This window comes from Ahaetulla prasina, chromosome 2 (genome assembly GCF_028640845.1).
Source record: "Ahaetulla prasina isolate Xishuangbanna chromosome 2, ASM2864084v1, whole genome shotgun sequence".
In the NCBI taxonomy this organism is placed as follows: Eukaryota; Metazoa; Chordata; class Lepidosauria; order Squamata; family Colubridae; genus Ahaetulla; species Ahaetulla prasina.
In genome coordinates, this window is record NC_080540.1 from 180,311,690 (window position 1) to 180,334,141 (window position 22,452).

At 45.1% G+C, this 22,452-nt stretch overlaps 1 protein-coding gene across 3 annotated transcripts in view; it reads left to right on the plus strand.

The window, feature by feature from the left end:
- The first annotated feature begins 8,923 nt into the window (after nucleotides 1–8,923).
- IL27RA (interleukin 27 receptor subunit alpha) overlaps nucleotides 8,924–22,452 on the plus strand; it is a 39,352-nt gene continuing 25,823 nt past the window's right edge. For all 3 annotated transcript variants that reach the window (XM_058170899.1, XM_058170900.1, XM_058170901.1), the window contains exons 1-2: nucleotides 8,924–9,304; nucleotides 17,936–18,057. In XM_058170899.1, coding sequence (XP_058026882.1) covers nucleotides 17,991–18,057 — 67 coding nt within the window. In that variant the 5' untranslated portion in view covers nucleotides 8,924–9,304; nucleotides 17,936–17,990. The remainder of the gene's footprint in view (nucleotides 9,305–17,935; nucleotides 18,058–22,452) is intronic.

Here is a 22,452-nt window from a genome sequence, read left to right on the forward strand (position 1 = left end):
GAAGCCTTGGAGTCACAATTTTTGGTTATAGATCAAAAATTTAAGCAGATTCAAGAGGAAATCCTGGAAATTAAAGATCAGAATGAAGATATAAGAAATGATTTGTTGGCAGCATTTAAACGACTGTGTGAATGTGTGATTCAGTTGGATGAAAGAGTAGAAGAAATTAATCAAGTTAATTGGAATTTGGAAAATAAAATAGAGGAAGTTCAGACAAAGGTGGAGAAGGTAGACGATAAATTGGTGGTGTTGCAATTTAAATCAATGGAGTGTGCTCTGAGAGTTAGAGGACTTAGAGCAAATAAGCAAGAGAATCTAAAATAAATTTTTGCAGACATTTTTGCACAGGTGACTGGAGAGTAACCGGAAGATGTTATAATTCAAATTGAAAAAATTCATTCTAATTCTAATGAATTAGAATGTTAATTTTTTATTTATTTTATTTATTATTTAAATTTCTAGACCGCCCTTCTCCCGAAGGACTCAGGGCGGTTTACAGCCATATAAAAAACAGTATACAAACATTAAAATAATTTAAAACGAAATATTTAAATTTAGGCTACTCCTTAAAACCCGTTTAAAATTCCCAATTAAAACTATCAGGCCAGTCCTGCGCGATGAAACAGCCATGTTTTCAACTCGCATCGGAAAGTCCGGAGATCGGGGAGTTGGTGAATACCAGGTGGTAATTCGTTTCAGAGGGTTGGAGCCCCCACAGAGAAGGCCCTCCCCCTGGGGGTCGCCAGCCGACATTGTCCAGCCGACGGTACCTCAAGGAGGCCCACCCTGTGGGAGCGCACTGGTCACTGGGAGGCCGTCGGTCGCAGTAGGCAGTCCCGTAAATAACCAGGTCCCATGCCATGAAGCGCTTTAAAGGTGGTAACCAATACCGTGAATTGCACCTGGAAGATCACTGGGAGCCAGTGCAGCCTATGCAGGAGTGGTGTTATATGGGAGCCTTGACTTGCTCCCTGTATCACCCGCGCGGCTGCATTCTGTACCAGTTGAAGCCTCTGGGTGCTCTTCAAGGGGAGCCCCATGTAGAGAGCGTTACAGTAGTCCAGACAGGAGGTAACAAGGGCATGAGTGACCGTGCATAGGGCATCCCAGTCTAAGAAGGGACGCAACTGGCGGATAAGGCGAACCTGATAAAAAGCTTCTCTGGTGACGGCTGTCATTTGATCTTCCAAGGACAGCCGTGCATCCAGAAGAACGCCCAGATTGCGAACCTTCGCCGTGGGGGCCAATGACTCGCCTCCCATAGTCAGCGATGGAATCAGCTGATTATACCGGGACGCCGGCATCCACAGCCATTCGGTCTTGGAAGGATTGAGTTGGAACCTGTTTCTCCCCATCCAGACCCGCACGGCCTCCAGACACCGGGACATCACTTCGACGGCTTCGTTGGGGTGGTTTGGGGTGGAAATGTACAGCTGCGTATCATCAGCGTACAGCTGGTACCTCACCCCAAAACCACGGATGATCTCGCCCAGCGGCTTCATATAGATATTGAACAAGAGGGGCGAGAGGACCGACCCCGTCTGCGAATGGCCCAAGAGGAAGGAGGAGAACCACCAAAAAACGGTGCCTCCCACCCCTAAACCCTCTAGCCGCCGCAGCAGGATACCATGGTCGATGGTATCAAAAGCCGCCAAGAGATCCAATAGGACCAGGGCAGAGGAACAGCCCCTGTCCCAGGCCCTCCAGAGATCATCCACCAACGTGACCAAAGCCGTCTCTGTGCTGTACCCAGGTCGGAAACCGGACTGGAACGGGTCCAGATAGACAGTTTCATCCAGGTACAGAGGGAGCTGATAACACCACACTCTCAACAACCTTTGCCACAAAGCGAAGGTTGGAGACCGGACGGTAGTTTGCTAAAACAGCCGGGTCCAGGGAAGGCTTCTTGAGGAGGGGCCTCACCACCGCCTCTTTCAAGGCAGCCGGAAAGACACCCTCTCTCAAAGAAGTGTTAATAATTCCCTGAAGCCAGCCTTGTGTAACCTCCTGTGTGGCCAGTACCAACCAGGAGGGACACGGGTCCAGTAAACATGTGGTTGCTCTCAGCCTCCTCAGTATCCTGTCCATGTCCTCGGGAGCCACAGGATCAAACTCCTCCCAGCTGACAACCTCAAGACCTGCCCCCGTCCCCCTGTCTGAATCTACCCAGTCTGTGTCCAGCCCCTCCCGAATCTGAGCGATTTTATCGTCCAGATACTGTCCAAAGTCCTCAGCATGACCTTGCAAAGGGTCCTCCCTGGACCCCTGAGAAAGAAGGTAGCGGGTCACTCTAAATAAGGCGGCTGGGAGATTATCTGCCGACACGATAAGAGCAGCGAAATATCCCCGTTTCGCCGCCCTGATCACCACTAGATAGGTCTGAATATGAGACCTTACTAGTGTTCGATCAGAGTCGGAACGGCTGGCCCTCCAGACACTCTCCAGGCATCTTTTCCGGCGCTTCATCTCTCTCAGCTTCTCGGAGAACCAAGGAGCTGGTCGAGAATAGCGCCGGGTCAGAGGCCGCAAAGGCACGACTCAGTCCAAGGCCCCCGCCGCCACCCTTTCCCAGGTGGTGGCGAGTTCCTCTGCTGAGTCGTGGGCCAGGGCCTCAGGAAAAGGCCCAAGCTCCGTCAGGAACCTCTCCGGGTCCATCAGGCACCTGGGACGGAACCAACATATTGGGTCCGACTCCCTGCGATGGGGATGGGCGGTTCAAAGATCCAGTCGAAGAAGAGAGTGATCAGACCATGACAAGGGTTGAATGACTAATTCCCTTACATCTAGATCACTCAGCCACTGTCCAGAGACAAAAATTAAGTCCAGCGTGTTTCCTCCAATGTGAGTGGGACCGTCAACTAATTGGATCAGGTCCAAGGCCGTCATGGAGGCCCTGAACTCCTGAGCTGCTGCTGATGCCTCGCCGAGTGATGGCAGGTTGAAATCCCCCATAACAATAAGTCTGGGGGTATCAACCACCAGCCCGGCTATCACCACCAGCAGCTCAGGCAGGGCCGCTGTCACACCGCAGGGAGTCAGGTACGTGATCAGCAGGCCCACCTGTATCCCACGACCCCACTTCACAAAGAGGGATTCACAGCCGGCTATCTGTGGTACAGTGGCCTCCCTCGGCCGCAGATCTTCGTTAATAACAACCGCCACCCCCCCACCTCTACCCTGGGTCCTCGGCTGATGGAATGCACAGAAACCCGGTGGGCACATTTCTATAAGGGGTACCCCCCCTTCCGTGCCCAACTAGGTCTCTGAAATGCCAAAAAGGTCCGTACCCCCCTCCTGTATGAGGTCGTAAATGAGGGGGGCTTTATTTACCACGGACCTGGCATTGCATAGCATCAGCCAGAGATCCAGGCTCTGAGGTACCTGGCGACCCAGGATACGGGAAAAGTCAGAGGGACCGGAGTGTGGGACCGTTCGCAAGTAACGGTCCCGCACTCCTCGAACATGATACGGTCCCCTGCTTCCGCCATATTAACTAATTAGAATTAGTTAATTCTAAGGTTGCCAGACAGAAACAGCTACCAAGAGATTTTGTGATTTATTTTACAACCAGGAGGATGAGGAATGAAATTTTACAAGCATCTTATAAAAATAAAATCCAAATATTAGGACAAGAGATATTAATTTTGAAAGACATTCCTATTAAAATGTTAAGAAGTAGAAAGGATTTTGCTTTTTTGGTGGATGAGCTTAGAAATCATCAGATATGGTTTAGATGGGATGTTCCAGCTGGTTTAACAGTAAATCATACAGGAAGAAGATATTGTCTTAATACAGTATCTAAAGCAAGAGATTTTTTTTTAATTTAATTTTTATACCGCCCTTCTCCCGAAGGACTCACAGCGGTTCACAGCCAAGTAAAAACAACAGTAAATAAGTGCAATACAAATAAAATCAATAATTAAAAAACTTATTCAATTTGGCCCCGATTTAAAATACATTTAAAAACCATAAAACCCATTAAAATTTAAAACCCAATAATAAAAATAATAAAAATTCTATGCCAGTCCTGCGCAGAAGAATAGATACGTCTTCAGCTCGCGGTGGAAGGTCCGAAGGTCAGGAAGTTGTCGAAGTCCTGGGGGAAGTTCGTTCCAGAGGGTGGGAGCCCCCACAGAGAAGGCCCTTCCCCTGGGGGCCACCAGCTGGCATTGCTTGGCTGATGGCACCCTGAGGAGTCCCTCCCTGTGAGAGCGCACGGGTCGGTGGGAGGCAGGCAGTAGGCGGTCCCGTAAGTAACCCGGTCCTAAGCCATGGAGCGCTTTAAAGGTGGTAACCAGCACCTTGAAGTGCACCCTGAAGACCACAGGCAGCCAGTGCAGCTTGTGCAGGAGTGGTGTTATATGGGAGCCACGAGCAGCTCCCTCTATCACCCGCACAGCTGCATTCTGGACCAACTGGAGCCTCCAGGTGCTCTTCAAGGGGAGCCCCATGTAGAAAGCATTGCAGTAGTCCAGGCGAGAGATAACAAGAGCATGAGTGACTGTGCATAAGGAATCCCGGTCAAGAAAGGGGCGCAACTGGCGGATCAGGCGTACCTGATAGAAATATACATTTCTATGAATTATAAAATAATACATAGAAATATGTATTATTTTATAATACATTTCTATGTATTATATAATCTACCGTATATACTCGAGTATAAGCCGAGTTTTTCAGCACGTTTTTTGTGCTGAAAAACGTCCCCTCGGCTTATACTCGGGTCTATACGGTATATACTTGAGTTTTTGTTTTTAAGCCCTCGGCATACTTGAGTATATCGGCTTATACTCGAGTTTTTTTCTTTTTCACATTTTGCGGACGGAAGCCCTGCGGTGCAGTGAGAGGCGGGCGGGGCCGCCAGCCTTCTCAGCTGAGGGAGGGAGGCTTTCCCCAACCGGTAGGTGCCTCATTTCCCACCCTCGGCTTATACTCGAGTCCCCAGTTTACCCCAGTTTTTGGGGTAAAATTGGGGACCTCGGCTTATACTCGGATCGGCTTATATTCGAGTATATACGGTATATACATTTCTATGTATTATAAAATAATACATTTTATACTAATTTATTAAAGGCTGGAAGTCCATATCAAATAATTGGGATTAAAACTGATGCAGAAGAAACATTGGAAAAAGTAGGGAATGTAAAGGAGAAAAGATTGAGTCAAGTGGTTATTAAATGTAAAGAACAAGGAGTAAAAAAGCAACAATTTCAAGTGAACAGAGTTTCTCTTTATGGGAAAGGTTAAATTATAATTAACTTTTGTTAACTTATATATGTTTGTAAGAATAGTTATTTGGAATTTGTAAAATTTATTTGTATCTGTTTGAATTTATAATTTAAGTGTTGGAGATGTGACTGTAGTGATGTTATTTGTTTATATATGGTTGAATTGTCAACAACTGAATTATTTGATTTGGGGGAGTCTTGATAAAAACAGAACAAGAAATGGACAATTAAGGAATGTATGAAAATGGCTATAAATTATTTGGTAATTTATAGTGTTGGATATGTGGGGAAGAAGTGGGATTAAATGTAAATGGTATTGTTTGAATTTATATTCTAAATGTTGGAGTGATTGTAGTAATGCTAGTTGATTATATGTGGATTTGTTAAAAATCTAAATTAATTTGGATAAAAAATAAGGTAATGATAATAATAGAATAAGAAATGGAGTATTAAGGATTGGATAAAAATGATATTATTTATTATTATGTATGATGGATCTATAAATCTGGTGGACTATACAAGATATTATTTCGAAGAATAATAGGGAGTAAATTGATTTTAATTTTAACATCAGCAATTGGACTTTTGTTATTGAAATATTGGAAGATGGAATATTGTATACTGTTGAAGATTGGATACTAAAATGAATGAACTTAAAAGAGAAAGCAGAAACTTTAGTGTACTTAAAAGACTGTCTACAAAAGAATATTGGAATGGAGAAGAAGGACTGAAAAGCTAAGAATGGACAGAATGTAATTGTAATAGTTTGTTCTCTTTTCTTTTCTTTTCTTTTCTTTTTAAATAGATAAGGGGAGTTAAGGTACTAGGGGAGGGATGGAAGTTTATGGATTGTTTGCTTATTCTAGTTTATGATTGTTAGGTGACGTATCCTGTATTTTCACAGACTTCAGAGGATAATTAGAACTGCAGAAAAAATAATTGCTACCAACCTGCCTTCCATTGAGGACCTGTATACTGCACGAATCAAGAAGAGGGCCGTGAAAATATTTACAGATCCCTCACATCCAGGACATAAACTGTTTCAACTCCTACCCTCAAAACGACGCTATAGAGCACTGCACACCAGAACAACTAGACCCAAGAACAGTTTTTTCCCTAAGGCCATCACTCTGCTAAACAAATAATTCCCTCAACAGTGTCAAACTATTTACTAAATCTGCACTACTATTAATCTTCTCATCGTTCCCATCACCAATCTCTTTCCACTTATGACTGTATGACTGTAACTTTGTTGCTGGCAATCCTTATGATTTATATTGATATATTGACCATCATTTGTGTTGTAAATGTTGTACCTTGATGAACGTATCTTTTCTTTTATGTACACTGAGAGCATATGCACCAAGACAAATTCCTTGTGTGTCCAATCACATTTGGCCAATAAAAATTCTATTCTATTCTATTCTATTTTGCTCTGGGAAGTCCGGGGGTGGGGATGAGGGGATTGGGTGAAGGTGGGCAGAAGGAGGGGACAGGGGGAGGGTTGGAGGGGGGAGGGGGGAAGTATGGGTAAAAAAGTTTGTAAAACTTTTTGAATAAAAAAAAAAGAAGAGATTGGACAATCATTTGTTCAGGGTGGTATTAGGTCTCCTGCCCTGGGCAGGGGTTTGCAACCAGAATACTTCCAAGGTCCCTTCCAACTTTATGATTCTATGATTCAATTCAGGTATACCATACTTTGTGTGTGTGTGTGTGTAAGGCTAGAGAACTAACACCAAAGCTAACAGATAATGAGTTGTCCTTCCAGTAACATTTTTTTCCTCCATTAAAAATGGGAGACCCAGTTCATTCTTGCAACCAAATATAGAAAAATAAACAGGGACAGTAACTCATGCCTAGATGCAGCAGATATACTTATTCATTTATTTATTTTGTCACAACAATATATATAGGTATCATACAAAAGATTATATAGTATGTAAATATATATATAAGTAAATATTAGGAGGTATAAGCATATATATATATATATATATATATATATATATATATATATGTTTTCTGAGGTTTTCACGGGTGTTTGTATGTAAGTCTTTGGTTGTTCGGGTTTTCTCCCGTGTAAAATTGGAAGTGTCTTGGTGACGTTTCGACGAAGTCTCATTCGTCATCTTCAGGCTTCAGCTTCGTGCTTCTGGGAGCAGTGTGCGATCGCAGCTGTTTCTTCCTTTTAACTGCTAGTGGGGGTTTGAACTGATTGGGTGGGAGTTTGGCTGTGCTCTGATTGGATGGGGTTTTTTTTGTGCTCTGATTGGCTGGGGGTGTGTCCTGTTTGGGTGGGGGCTTGGTTGTGCTCAGTTTAGTCTGTGTTGTAGAGGGATTTGAGCTGGTGAGCTGCATAGCTGTTGTTTGGCGTTGTGGTCGTGCTACATCTTCATAGTGGGTGTCAGTCTGCTGCATGTATGGATTGGAGGGGTTTGAAATGGCTAATGTTGCAGCTGCGGTCTGGCTTCTGGTCCTTGGTCGTGCTTCATGATCAGTGTGGGTTTGGGTCTGCTTTCTGGGTGGATGTGCGGTGGTGACATCCTGTGTGGACCTCGTGAGTGTGGGTCTGGTGTCATTCCTCATGTTAGGGACTCGTTTGTCAATAAGGGCAGGTTTCCAAATGGCTGGTAGGCGGGAGGTATCATCTCGTTTGTTCATGCTGTGTGGGCGTTTTTCTATCTCAATGGCTTCTCTGATTATTCTGTTGTTAAAGTGTTCAGTTTTGGCGATAGTTCTGGTCTTTTTACCCAAACCCACACTGATCATGAAGCACGACCAAGGACCAGAAGCCAGACCGCAGCTGCAACATTAGCCATTTCAAACCCCTCCAATCCATACATGCAGCAGACTGACACCCACTATGAAGATGTAGCACGACCACAACGCCAAACAACAGCTATGCAGCTCACCAGCTCAAATCCCTCTACAACACAGACTAAACTGAGCACAACCAAGCCCCCACCCAAACAGGACACACCCCCAGCCAATCAGAGCACAAAAAAACCCCCATCCAATCAGAGCACAGCCAAACTCCCACCCAATCAGTTCAAACCCCCACTAGCAGTTAAAAGGAAGAAACAGCTGCGATCGCACACTGCTCCCAGAAGCACGAAGCTGAAGCCTGAAGATGACGAATGAGACTTCGTTGAACGCCCCTTATGGTGTATATGCTCTTATGCAAGATCCTTATTGGTACATCCAAATATCGGGAGGACTTGATTTAATTGCAGCTAACAGACATAAATATATCCCCCACCCCTATTGAGATACCAAGACCAGAGCACTGAATCCGGCAAACACAGGACAGGCCCTTTATTTCTTACATCAGATCACAGTCTCACGCCTCCAAAGCTGGAAATTATGACAATTGATAAAGGGGAGAGGAAGAGCGAGGGAATCTGCATCCAGTCACGGGAGAATAACTTTGAGTAGCGTGTGACAAAGAAGGGTTGGAGTCCCGGCGAGTATTGGTCCTTATTTTGTTCGCGTAGCAGCTGTTAGCCGGTTATATTTGCTTAATGACAAAAGCAAAATTAATGCCCTTTGCGCAGTTGCTGAGACGGGGTGAAGTCGGTCTGCCCTCGAAAGGCATCGCCTCCAGTTGCTCTAATGATCTGTCTTGCGGTCTCCGGCATCCCGAGCCTAAAGTCCCGGGGCTGCTTCTCATCAGCTGTCCAAGTTCCTCTTTTTGACTGCCGGTCTCACGTTCCTCCATTTCGGTTTTTGGAAAGCGCGGCGTGCAGGGTGGAAGCAGGCAGCTTCCTCTTTCGTCTCAACTCTCGGTGATAAACAAGGTCTGCATCAGAAGAGGAAATGGAAATAATCCGAGAACCGAGGGCTCCTCTTTCGGAAGCAGCGGGGCCTCCTCTACACCTCCCCTCCCCTCCCTCCCGGCGCCGCTGGGCCGAGGGCGGAGCAAGCCCGGGCGCGGCGTTCAGGGTCAGGGAGCGACGAGTGTAGCTTCACACGCCTCGCACGCCTCTCTCCGGAAAGAGTTGAGTCAAGTCGCGACTGTTTTTTTCTTTGCGGCGCTGGGAACCATTCAGGATGGGGAGCGCTGGCAGCTGATGGTGGTAAGTGAGCCAAGGGGGGTAGGGGGAAGCTCCCTCTCCCTTCGAGGAGAAATTGCTTGGAATTTTCTGTATGCTCTGAATGGGAGCGAGGCGAGGTCCCAGTTTTTCGCTTTCCATCGGATCTTCCCAAGAAATTGGGAACTTTCCTTGTGCGAATCTTTTCCGATTGAACTTAGCTTCCGATGAATGGCTTCAATAAAGTGGAAAGGGACTGTTTGAAGTTACTAAGTGCAAGTGGGAGCCAAAGAGCGGGCAACCGTGGTCCCAAAAACCTCTGTGAAACCCCAGTATTGTCACACGCGGAATGCGGTGATGACAAAGGGGCGTGGGGGGAGTTTCATTGTTGGGACCTCCTCTGTATTCGTATATTGTATAATTTATGCGATCTCCGGTCCGGACCTTGATTTTTCTATCAGGAAGGCATTTATAGAAATTAGCAATTAGCACGCAGCATTGGAGCCAGATGAACTGAGGGTTGTGGCGCTTCCTCAGGATATCCCTAGAGGCTGCTTAGAATGTACGCAAAGGCAACAGGGAAGGGCGCACTACCCCATTCCTTCAGAAGAAAGTAAATAGGCCACCCAATCAAGCAGAAAAAAAATTGAATCATAAAAGCCCAGACCAGCATAATACTGCTGAGAAAGAAAAACAAGAAATCCAAGAAGAAACTAGCATGGCTTCACAAAGATCTCTCTGACAAGTTAAAAGACAAAAAGGACAAGTACAAAAAATAGAAAGAGGGACACATAACTAAGGCAGGATATCAGCAGACAGTCAGAATCTGCAAAGATGAAGTCAGGAAAGCAAAGGCTCAGAATGAACAAAGACTTGCAACAAAAGTCAAAGATAACAAAAAAAGTTTCTTCCAATACATAAATAACAAGAAAAAAAATCAAGGAAACAGTCAGTCCACTAAAGAAGGAAGTAACAGGCAACAGAGAGAAAGCAGAGCTGCTTAACTCATTCTTTGCATAGGTCTTCACGCAAAAAAAAAAACTATAGCCCAATCTACCAGAAACATAACTGCAAGAAACAGATTGGAAATAAAAGTTAAAATAAGCAAAGAAATAGTAAGAGAACACCTGTCTGATCTTGATGAATACAAATCACCAGGACCTGATGGATTACATCCCAGAGTTCTAAATGAACTGACAGATGTCATCTCAGACCCATTGCACTATATCTTTCAAAAATCCTGGAACACGGGGAACTACCAGAGGACTGGAAAAGAGCTGATGTGGTTCCCATCTTCAAAAAAGGAAAAAAAAAGTCCCAGGGGTTACAGACCAATCAGCCTAACATCAATACCCGGGAAAATACTGGAAAAGATAATAAAAAAACAGATCTGCCAACACCTAGAAACGAGTAAAGTAATAACTAGAAGTCAGCATGGGTTTGTTAAAAAAAGATCATGCCAAACCAATCTTATTTCATTCTTCAACATAGTGACTAAATTAGTAGACCAGCAAAATACTGTTGACATAATACACTTAGATTTCAGCAAGGCATTCGACAAAGTAGAGCACAACCTACTTCTTCGTAAGCTAGGAAAATGTGGGATAGGTAGCTTCACCACCAGATGGATTCGCAACTGGTTGACAAACCGTACTCAAGTAGTCCTTAATGGATCAAAGTCTACATGGAGACAAGTAAGCAGTGGGATGCAACAAGGTTCCGTCTTAGGTCCAGTACTCTTCAATATCTTCATAAACTACTTAGATGAGGGAATAGAAGAGGAACTCACCAAATTTGCTGATGATACTAAGCTGGCAGGAAGAGCTAACACCCTAGAAGATAGGCTCAAGGTCCAGATGGATCTTGACAGACTCTAACACTGGGCCCAATCTAACAAAATGAAATTCAATGTAGAGAAAAGTAAAATCTTACAGGTAAGAAAAACCAAAAGCACACATATAAACTGGGGGGAAACCAGCTTAATAGCAGTGACTGTGAGAGGGATCTTGGAGTCTTAGTGGACAATCAGCTAAATATGAGCCAGCAGTGTGCTGTGGCAGCTAAAAAAGCCAATGCAACCCTAAATTGCATTAGCAGAGGGATACAATCAACATCAAGTGAGGTACTAATACCACTCTATAAAGCCCTAGTAAGACTACACCTAGAGTACTACATCCAGTTTTGGTCACTACACTATAAAAAAGATGTTGAGACTCTAGTAAAAGTACAGAGGAGAGCAACCAGGATGATTAGGGGACTGGAGACTAAAACATATGAAGAATGGTTTCATGAACTGGGCATGGCTAGTCTAGTGAACAGAAGGACCAGGGGAGACATGATAGCAGTGTTCCAATATTTTAGGGGCTGCCACAGAGAGGAGGGGGTCAAGCTGTTTTCTAAAGCACCTGAAGGCAGACAAAGAATAATAGATGGAAACTGACCAAGGAGAGATTCAACCTAGAAATGAGGAGGAACATTCTGACAGTGAGAACAATCAATCAGTGGAACAGCTTGCCTTTGGAAGTTGTGGGAGCTTCATCACTTGAGACTTTCAAAAAGAGATTGGTCTGCCATCTGTCAGAAATGGTGTAGGGTTTCCTGCTTGGGTGGGGGGTTGGACTAGATGACCTATAAGCAGTGGTGGGATTCAGCCAGGTAGCACCACTTCGGGAGAACCGGTTGTTAACTTTCTGAGCAGTTTGGCAAACTGGTTGTTGGAAGAAATCATTAGGGCAGAGAACCAGTTGTTAAATTACTTAAATCCCACCACTGCCTATAAGGTCCCTTCCAACTCTGTTAATCTGTTAAATCCGCAGTTGTTACATCTGCCAATTGTCTGCCTTTGCTTGTCTGCTAGGAGAGATCCTCAGTCAGTTTGATTTGAACTGTTCTGGAAAAGTCCACATTCCATCCTGAAACAGATTCCTGGCACTCTTTTTCCCATTTTTTCTTTTATTAGCAAGTTGCCGTGTGTTTTTAGACATTTCATACATAAGGAATACATCTTATCAACCAGTTTCTCAAATCCAGATCTAGATTATGTTCCCATCCTATGACATTCAGGAAACTACTGAAGACCTGACTATTCTCCCAGGCTATGGGGCAGATTGATGGGTTGAGCCCCTTTTAAATTGTGGTTTTGTTTATGTCTTTGGGCAGCTTATGAACTCTTTTCATTACTTTTTCAATGTAATTGCCCTGAGTGGTTAGAAGTTGGGTAATTTCTTGTTTAATTGATTAAACAAATAAAATATTTTATATGTATGCTAGTAGCATTGCAAAATCTCTATAAAGGGCTTCATGCAAAAAAGGACTGCGCATGTCCAAGATGGCGCCGCGCCGCTGAACAGCTGTTGCGGCGACGGGCCTATTTTTGGACCCGACCAGGTCGGGGGGGTCTTTTTGACAGCTTGGACCCCCCGCCCGGGTAGAGGACAGTACGATGGGTCGGAGGATGGGCGGATTGAGGCGGGGCGGCTCCGGGTTCCCTCAGGAGGAGTCCCGGAGCGCTCTCCCTCCGGCGGTGATATGGCCGACGGTGGCAGCGGCAGCGGCCCGGCCTTTTCCAGCGGCGGCGGCGGCGGTCGGTTCTCCGGCGGCGCCGGCGGCGGCCTGGCTCGGCTCTGCTCCGGGAGGGGCCTTAGAGCCCTCTCCCCTTTGACAGCGGTGTCGGTGGTGTGGGCAGCCAGGCCTTTTCCAGCGGCGGCGGCGGCAGCCGAGTTCTTCGGTGGCGGCAGCGGCCTGGCCTGGCGTTGCTCCGGGAGGAGCCTTGGAGCTCTCTCCCCCCGGCGGCGGTGGTGCTGTCGACAGTGGCGGCGATGGCGGCGGCCTGGCTGGACCGGTTTGGCGATGGCCTAGCCTGTTGGTGGGCAGCTGGGTCCGGCGAACTGGCCCAGTAGTCGGGGCCGGTGGCATGACCCAGCTGGCGGCCTGACTTAGTGGCCACGAAGAGGTCCGATGGTCGCCTTCTTTGCCACCTTGAAGGCTGTCCACGAGCCTAGGGGACGCCCTCCCTATCATCTAGAGGACGTCTATGGCCGTCTGTGGGGGATTTTTGAGTCCTTTGCCCCCCCCCTCGGACTTTGGGAGAGAGACGCCTCGTCGGTGGAGCGGCTCGGCCCATTAGGCGCGTGCTTCGGCCTCTTTGTCAACTTGAAGGACGACCACGGGCCATGTGGGCGCCTTTTTATCATCTTAGAGGACGCCCATGGGCTGGCTGCAAGGGGACCCTCTGAAGATCTTTGGCCCCCAGTTGGGTGAATTGAGGATGGTCCTGGACAATTCTAGCTTGACTATTGTAGGACTTCATCCTTTCCCCCCTCCCTTCGTCCATAGACCACCCCTCGGGATTGGATATGAGGGGTTGGGGCTCTGACTTAATCATGGCGGTTTTTCATCCACCGCCTAAGAACTATATCTCGTCTGTCTTTCACCCGGAATTACTGGTGTGTCAATTTTCATCTTGACAGGTCCAGGATGGGTCTGCTTGCTGGACTCTTATCATGCGGACATTTACAGCGGCTGACCTTCTTGCCTCTGATTCCCTCTCATGGGTTTGGCCCCCCACATTATCGAGGGCCCATCTTGAGGACGGGTTTTGGAACCCCGAGAGATGGCATGCCAAAAATAGGGGATTTTTAACTAATTGTTTTAATCGGTTTTTTAAGGGGAGTTTTAATGGGAATTTTAAGGGGAGGGTGGGAACTGATGGGTTTGGTTTGGAGGGGTTGGGGGGGAGGGGGGGAACCCGTTGGCGAGAGTATGTCCAGTCCCAGCGCGTGCTCACGACATTATTTTAGTTGGTCCGAAGACAGGGGGGGAGGGGATTGTGCAGAGCAGAGAGTGTTTTTCCATCTGTACGGTAAGTGGGAGAGGCAGATATGGCGGAGGCAGGGGGCCGTATCGTTCTTTGGGAGCACGTGTTCGATGTTTAAAAGCGATCACGTGCTCCGGCCCCCCAGTCCTCACTCGTTCCCCGGATGGTCAAGACCCTCAGAGTTTGGGTCTTCGGCTGATGCTTTGCAATGCCCGGTCCGTGGTTAATAAGGCTCCCCTGATTTGTGATCTCATTCAGAGGGAGTCTGCGGACTTTATGGGCATTACGGAGACCTGGTTGGGCATGGAAGGGGGTGTACCCCTGGTTGAACTGTGCCCTCCGGGTTTCCGGGCATTTCATCAGCCGAGGGCCCAAGGTAGGAGTGGGGTGGTGGTGGTTGTGATTAAAGAAAGTCTGGAGCCGAGGGAGTCCACTGTTCCTCAGATAGCTGGTTGTGAATCCCTCCTTGTGAAGTGGGGCCATCGGAATCAGATGGGACTGTTGATCACGTACCTGGCTCCTTGCTGCGTGACTACGGCCCTACCTGAGCTACTAGAGGTGCTTGCTGGCGTGGCGGTTGAGATTCCCAGACTTATGGTCTTGGGGGATTTCAACTTGCCATCGGCCGGCTTGTCATCAACGGTGGTTCAGGAGTTCCAGGCCTCCATGATGGCCTTGGACCTGATTCAAGTAACTGATGGCTCTACACACAGCGGGGGAGGCGCGCTAGACCTGATTTTTATCTCTGGTCAGTGGGTTAATGATCTGGTTTTAGAAGATATAGTGAAGGAACCGGTGTCATGGTCAGATCATTTTCTTCTTCGCCTAGACTTTCAGACCGCCGCCCACCACCGCAGGGAGACGGAACCAATGCGTTGGTTCCGTCCCAGGCGCCTGATGGACCCGGAGAGGTTCCTGACGGAGCTTGGGCCGTTTCCTGAGGATCTTACCCACGGCACGACTGAAGAACTAGTTGCGGCCTGGGAACGGGCCGCGGCTGGGGCTTTGGACCGTGTCGTGCCTTTGCGGCCTCTGACCCAGCGTAGATCTCAATTGGCTCCCTGGTTCTCCGAGGAGCTGAGAGAGATGAAACGCCGGAGAAGACGCCTAGAGAGCACCTGGAGGTCCAGCCGTTCCGAGGCTGATCGGACACTAGTGAGGTCTTTTACTAAGACCTACCTAGTGGCAATGAAGGAGGCGAAACGTTCTTATGTTTCCACCCTCATTGCATCGGCAGATAACCGCCCGGCCGCCTTGTTTTGGGTGACCCGCTCCCTCCTTCATCAAGAGGGACGGATGACCCCTTACAGGGACGAGCTGAAGAGTTTAACGGTTATCTATACGATAAAATCATTCAGCTTCGGGATAGTTTGGACCAAGACTGCGGCGATCCAACTGAGATGACAGAGTCACGTCTTGCTGATGTTATTTGGGATGAGTTTGATTCTGTGGCTCTCGAGGACGTGGACAGGTTGCTGGGGAGGTTACATGCAACTACATGTTTACTGGACCCGTGTCCTTCCTGGTTAGTGCTGGCTGCTCAGGAAGTGACACGAGGCTGGCTCCAGGGGATTATAAATGCTTCTTTGGTGGAAGGGGTTTTCCCCGCCGCCTTGAAAGAGGCGGTGGTGAGGCCCCTCCTCAAGAAGCCTTCCCTGGACCCAGCTATTTTGGGAAATTATCGTCCAGTCTCCAACCTTCGCTTTGTGGCGAAGGTTGTAGAGAGTGTGGTCGCATGGCAGCTCCCCCAGCACCTGGAGGAAACTGTCTATCTAGACCCGTTCCAGTCCGGCTTCCGACCCGGTTATAGCATGGAGACGGCTTTGGTCGCGTTGGTGGATGACCTCTGGAGGGCCAGGGACAGGGGTTGTTCCTCTGCCTTGGTCCTATTAGACCTCTCAGCGGCTTTTGATACCATCGACCATGGTATCCTGCTGCGCCGGTTGGAGGGATTGGGAGTGGGGGGCACCGTTTATCGGTGGTTCTCCTCCTATCTCTCTGACCGGTCGCAGACGGTGTTGACGGGGGGGGGCAGAGGTCGTCCTCGAGGCGCCTCACTTGTGGGGTGCCTCGGGTCGATTCTCTCGCCTACCCTGTTCAACATCTATATGAAGCCGCTGGGTGAGGTCATCAGTGGTTTCGGGGTGAGTTATCATCTGTACGCTGATGATACTCAGCTGTACCTTTCCACCCCGGACCACCCCAACGAAGCGGTCGAAGTGCTGTCCCGGTGCCTGGAAGCTGTATGGGTCTGGATGGGGAGAAACAGACTCAAGCTCAATTCCTCCAAGACGGAGTGGCTGTGGATGCCGGCACCCCGGTACAGTCAGCTGCATCTGCGGCTGACTGTTGGGGGCGAGTTAGTGGCCCCAAAGGAGGTGGTTCGCAACTTGGGCGTCCTCCTGGATGGACGGCTGTCCTTTGATGAACATCTGGCAGCCGTCTCCAGGAGAGCTTTTTACCAAGTTCGCTTGGTCCGCCAGTTGCATCCCTTCCTTGACCGGGATGCCTTATGCACAGTCACTCACGCTCTGGTTACATCTAGGTTGGATTACTGCAATGCTCTCTACATGGGGCTGCCCTTGAGGTGCACCCGGAGGCTACAGTTAGTCCAGAATGCGGCTGCGCGAGTGGTAACGGGAGCCGCTCGTGGTTCCCACGTAACACCACTACTCCGTAGCCTGCACTGGCTTCCTGTGGTTTTCCAGGTGCGCTTCAAGATTTTGGTTATCACCTTTAAAGCGCTCCATGGCTTAGGACCCGGGTACTTACGAGACCGTCTGCTGTTACCTTATGCCTCCCACCGACCCGTACGCTCTCACAGAGAGGGTCTCCTCAGGGTGCCGTCCGCCAAACAGTGTCGGCTGGCGGCCCCCAGGAGCAGGGCCTTCTCTGTGGGGGCACCGATGCTCTGGAACGAACTTCCCCCTGGCTTATGTCAAGTGCCTGATCTTCGGACCTTCCGTCGTGAGCTCAAAACACACCTATTTATTCAAGCGGGACTGGCATAATAGTGTCAAATTTTAATTTGGGGTTTTATTAATATTTTTAAAATTTTAAAACTAAATTTTAATATTCAGCCTTTTTGTAATTTGCTAGGTTTTAAATGTTTTAACTTGTATATATTTTGTGTTTTATCTTGGCTGTACACCGCCCTGAGTCCTTCGGGAGAAGGGCGGTATAAAAATTTAATAAAATAAAATAAATAAATAAATAAATAAATAAATATGCTTAAATTATAATTCAGTTTAAAAATGACTGGTTTACATAATATGGTGAAAAGAACTACAGCTTAACATTATGTGAATAAGGCAGATACTATGGTGTCTGAACATAACCACAGTCAGAGAAATGGCCTGGGGAAACTTCACGTATCTACTCCATATGTAACTAATGCACAGCTGTTTTCCATATATTTAGCTGAATAATCCAGTGTGTTGGGTTAATACTTCACATTATTTTCTTTGATTGACTTAGTTGGATTCACAAACTGTGCTTTTAAGTTTTGTAAACCAATCTAATGTATAAACTTAGTCTATTGTAGTTTATTCAAATGGTTGTAGAATGGATGAAATGGTGAGCCCACTGATAGTTCATTATAAAACTCACCCAACATGTGTGAAATTCTAAGAAACCATTCTTATTTCCCCCATTGCTTATCTTTTGAACAATATAGCTATTCAGTACTTGTAGCATATTGCCAGCAATGAGTGTCACAAGTTTCCAACCTTTACTTCATTCCCAACTTACCTTCCCAACCTTTACTCAACCCTCAAACTCTTTGAGTTTGAAAATGTTTTATTTCCTGCTCTGTTAATTTAATAACTTCAAGATGGAATAATTTTCTTTTAATGTTACAGAGGCTGAGCATTTCTCCAGGTGCTTCTCCATCATATCACTAATTGAGTTGGCATCATGAGAAGCAGATGGGATGTTGCAGGGTTGTTACTTCTAGCCTTCAAGATCTTGGGACTGAAAAAAGGTAAAGGGGAAATATAATTGCTTTGCTTCAATAGCTGTGTTTCCAAGAAACCTCATGTATGCTCTTGAAGAAAGACAATATGCTTAGCTATTAACTACAGTTAATGAACATGTGTGCTGAACCATTTTTAACTTTTGTGTACCTCTTTTTAACTGAGGGTTTAAAGTTAAACCATATCCCATTTCCGATCTCTTTAACTTAGGTACCATGTCTCAGATTTGTTGTAAATTGTAGATCCAATTTAAAGGGATCTGAGACTGCAGCCATTTAGGGCTCCAATGGTAAGAGAATTCAGTTACTTGCAATTAGGGATCTTGATGGATTTGTGGAGCTGTATCTTTAGCTCTCTGTCTGCTAAGAAGAGGCAAGCAGGCCAGACATGGTTGCATAACTTCAAGAAAACAACAAGGAGGAGGAGGACTATCAAATGTATGTAGACCTGCACTTAGTGGCAGCTGCCACTGCCATTACTATCACCTTCTTGCCCCTTTTGCTCTATAAAACCCACACAGGAAATCTTTCAACAGCCCAGAACAAGCCTTCAAAGTAGAAGTGAAGCAGGGGAAACATTTTCAACACATTGACCTTTCTCTTGCTTTCTCATTGAGTGATGGCAAAACTATATTGACAGTTCATGTTTGGAATAGCTGGAAAAGATAACCTGGGGAATAAAGAATTACGTCTTAGAGTTGAAAATCCAGGAAAGGACATTTGGTCTGTTGATAATTGGAAAAAAATAGAGAAGGCAGGGATTAGGAAAGGGTATGTTCTAACTATATTCATCCAATTTCAGTTTGCTCTGAACTTGTTCTAAATGAACACATTATTTTTCATTCTCAATAATAGCCTGAAAGGGATTGAACAATAACATTGACCTCCAGAGGCCTCCCTCCTTCTGAAAACTAAAAATTGGTAGCAAAATTTCATAATTTTTCAGAATTAGAAGGTAGACAACATATTTGCATTATATTTAAATAGGCTTAATGCTATTCTTAAAAAGAGGGAATACAAATTCTGGTCCCATCCTTTGTGATGTGCTGCAGCAGTTCCCATCCTGAGAGTAAATATGGCATACAGCCTTAAATGTTTATACCTTGATATCTTCCTGTGATGATAGTTTATAAGTGTGCATATGATGAGCTGCTTCTACTGTTTGTACTGATTGTCATAATCAATCCCATTTGCAGTTCTTGACTGTGTAATTCCTTCATCCTTTTTGAATGGCCATAATCCTAATCCTAGTACTTGGATGACAAATAACACACATGAACATTCAATAAGTTTAAAATGGATGTTTCTATGTAACAAAACAGATAAAAGGTAACAGGGACTCTGTATTGTTTATTGCAAGATCCCATCAGATGCAAATACAACTCAATTGTGTTTAGAACATTCAACCCGTATAGATTCATTATCTTTGGATCACTCTATATGGTAGATGTATGCAGCATAGGTATGTGCACTTTTGCTACAGCAGTAGAAACTTATCAGGTGAGATAGGTCTTAATTCAACCAGATCTTCAGCTTTCCCAGCCGTGTGCCCAATTTCTTTCCTGGGGTAGCCCAAAAATGCCAACTTTTTTTTTTTTTTTTTTTTTTTTTTATAAAAAGTTTTATTTTTACAATCATATCAAATAATTCATCCAATGTACAGTTATATACAATTAGTCGGGCTTGCCCAGTCACCACCACCCTTTTTAACACTCTTCCCTCTTCTACCTTCTTTTACTTTCCAAACCTTCCTCTCCTTCTCTTATCTACATCCACTCCTCCCTCCACCCTACACCTTCCTTCTCCCTCTACTATCCCTCTTCCTTCCTCTTCTCCTCTTTCCTACCTCCTACTCTCTCTTTTCTCCCTCCCCACCGTTCTAAAATGGTAACTATGCAGACCCGACCCTACATTAATTATATTTCTTCAATAATCCCTGTACATTAACCATCACTCCATCTCTACCAAACCCCCAATTCCCTCCCCTTACCCCCACCCCCACCCCGACTTCCCAGAACAAAATGCAGGGTATCAAAACTAACAATCATAATCCAAAATAATTCCTAAATTATAATCTTTAGTCACACCACACTTAGTCACACTCTCAATTCCCCTCTCCTTCAAAAATATATCTAATACAAAATATTTCCTAAATTTACTCATATGCTATTCGATATTTTTTTTTTTTTTATCTGATACTTATTTTAAATATAATCAATCCACATTTTCCATTCTAAAATATATTTTTCTAGTATATAGTCTTTCAAATAAGCGGAGATTTTTGTCATCTCTGCCAGATTTGATACTTTGAGTGTCCATTTATTGTTTTGTTTTGTCCATTCTTCGATTGTAGGTAATTCTTCTTTCTTCCAATACTGAGCAATCAAAAGTCTTGCGACTGTTATTAAGTTCAAAATCAATTTAGTCTCTATAGCTGTATAGTCCATAATTATTCCTAGTAGAAAGAACTGCGGAGTAAACTTAATCTTCTTTTTCAAAATATTCTGCATGATCCACCAGCCTTTAATCCAAAATACTTTAACTTTTTTACAAGTCCACCATATATGGTAATAAGTAGCATCTTCACAATCGCATCTCCAACATTTAACAAAATCTAATATGTGTTTCTTGTAAACAGGTAATGTCATTTTTAAATTATTTCAAATAATGAAATACTTTCCTTCTCTTCTGCGGTGAATTCAGGCCATTAACATTCCAAGATAATAGTTTAATTGCCATTATCGGCCAAAGGAAACTTTTGGAACACCAGCCGCAGATCACATTTTACTTTAGGCCTTGCTCCTCCCACTGTTTCCATTGTAGTAGTTGCCAGTTGTTGTTGTGCCTTCATCTCTTGTTCCTTACGTTTAGCAGCAGCTCTAGTCAACCTTTGTTCTTTTGAATCTAAACCCGTCGTAGGTATTTCCAACACTTGTAATAAATCTTCTTCCATCACAATCTGTTCTTGTACCTGCTTCACTTCTCTTTCCTTCACTTCAGCCTCCCTTCTTCTAGCTTCCAATGGGGGAAGACTTCCAACTTTTAATACCTCAACATAAAATTCTCTTGCTTTTCCAACCGTATTGAAACGATGTACTTTCCCTGCATAATATACTATTATACCAGTTGGAATATCCCATCTATATTCAATCTGATGTTTTTTAAGTTCATTCACCAGGAAGGCAAATTCCTTCCTAGCCCTTAACATTTTTGGTGGAATTTCCTTTAATATCAAAATATCTTGACCAGCAATCTGAATCTTCTCCCCCTTATATGAAGCTTGCAAAATCTGATTTCTCACTATTCTGTTTGTAAAATAAATAACAACATCCCTTGGCAACTTTTTTTGCCTTGCTATCCAAGAATTCACACGATATATTTTTTCAATTTGATAAGCCACATCTGCTGGACGAGCTGCTAATATCTCAGCAAATACTTCAGAAAAAATTTCCCTTAAATTCTCTTCCTTATTTTCTTTCAAACCTCGGATTCTAAGAGCAAATTCCATATTTCTGTATTGTTCCTGTTTGGCACCGTAGGTGATGGCGGTGATCTTTACGATCACCAACCTCTGGATTATGTGGAATCGCTAGGACAGCTTAAATCTGCTGCCCAGCGGTTCGGAAAACCCCCTCTTCGGGAGAAGGAGAAGGGGTGAGCTGAGGGCAGAGGTTGAATTTCCCTAAAGCCCCTGAGAAAAAAGGGGTTTGAAGGGTTAAGTTCCCTCCAGTAACCCGAAGTGCTCCAGATCCGAGGATTCTTCTGCTTTGGCGGAACCAATCACCACGACCAAACGCCGAGATTTATTTTGGACAATAAAGGATTATACCGGACAGAACGAAAGTGGGAGAACTTTAAGCAAGTAGCCAAGCCGATTCCCCGATACTTTGTAACAAGCTTGAAAACAGCAAGAAAATGGAGGCGAATTGTTAACAAGTTAACGAGTGGAAAGCGAAAGTGATACTTTCAGCGTGTGCCTCTGCAGTTGGTAATTTGCATGTTACTTGCTGCTTTAACTCTTTGCTGCCTGCTGATAGAATCTAGGGAGATTTTTTAAATACTGCTTTAAAAGACTGTGTTTCTCAGAAGTTAAGAAGATTTAAAGTGAATATTAAGTTGGAAATAAATAAATAAATAATTTTATAGAAGATGGCAGCCAAACAATTAAAGTCTACTGTAACAAAGAGCTCTGGAACTTTATCAGCTGGTGCCTCTCCAGCTCATACAGCAGAGACTAGAACATTGAATTTAGAGGCGTTACAAGAGAACTTAAAAGGCTTTATAGAAGAAAAATTTAAAGTTATAACTGATGAGATGTCTGAAATGAAAGAGCAGATATCAGAAATTCAAGTGGGAAATAAAGAAGTTAAAGAAGGATTTGTAATGGCAGTACAAAGTTTGGCA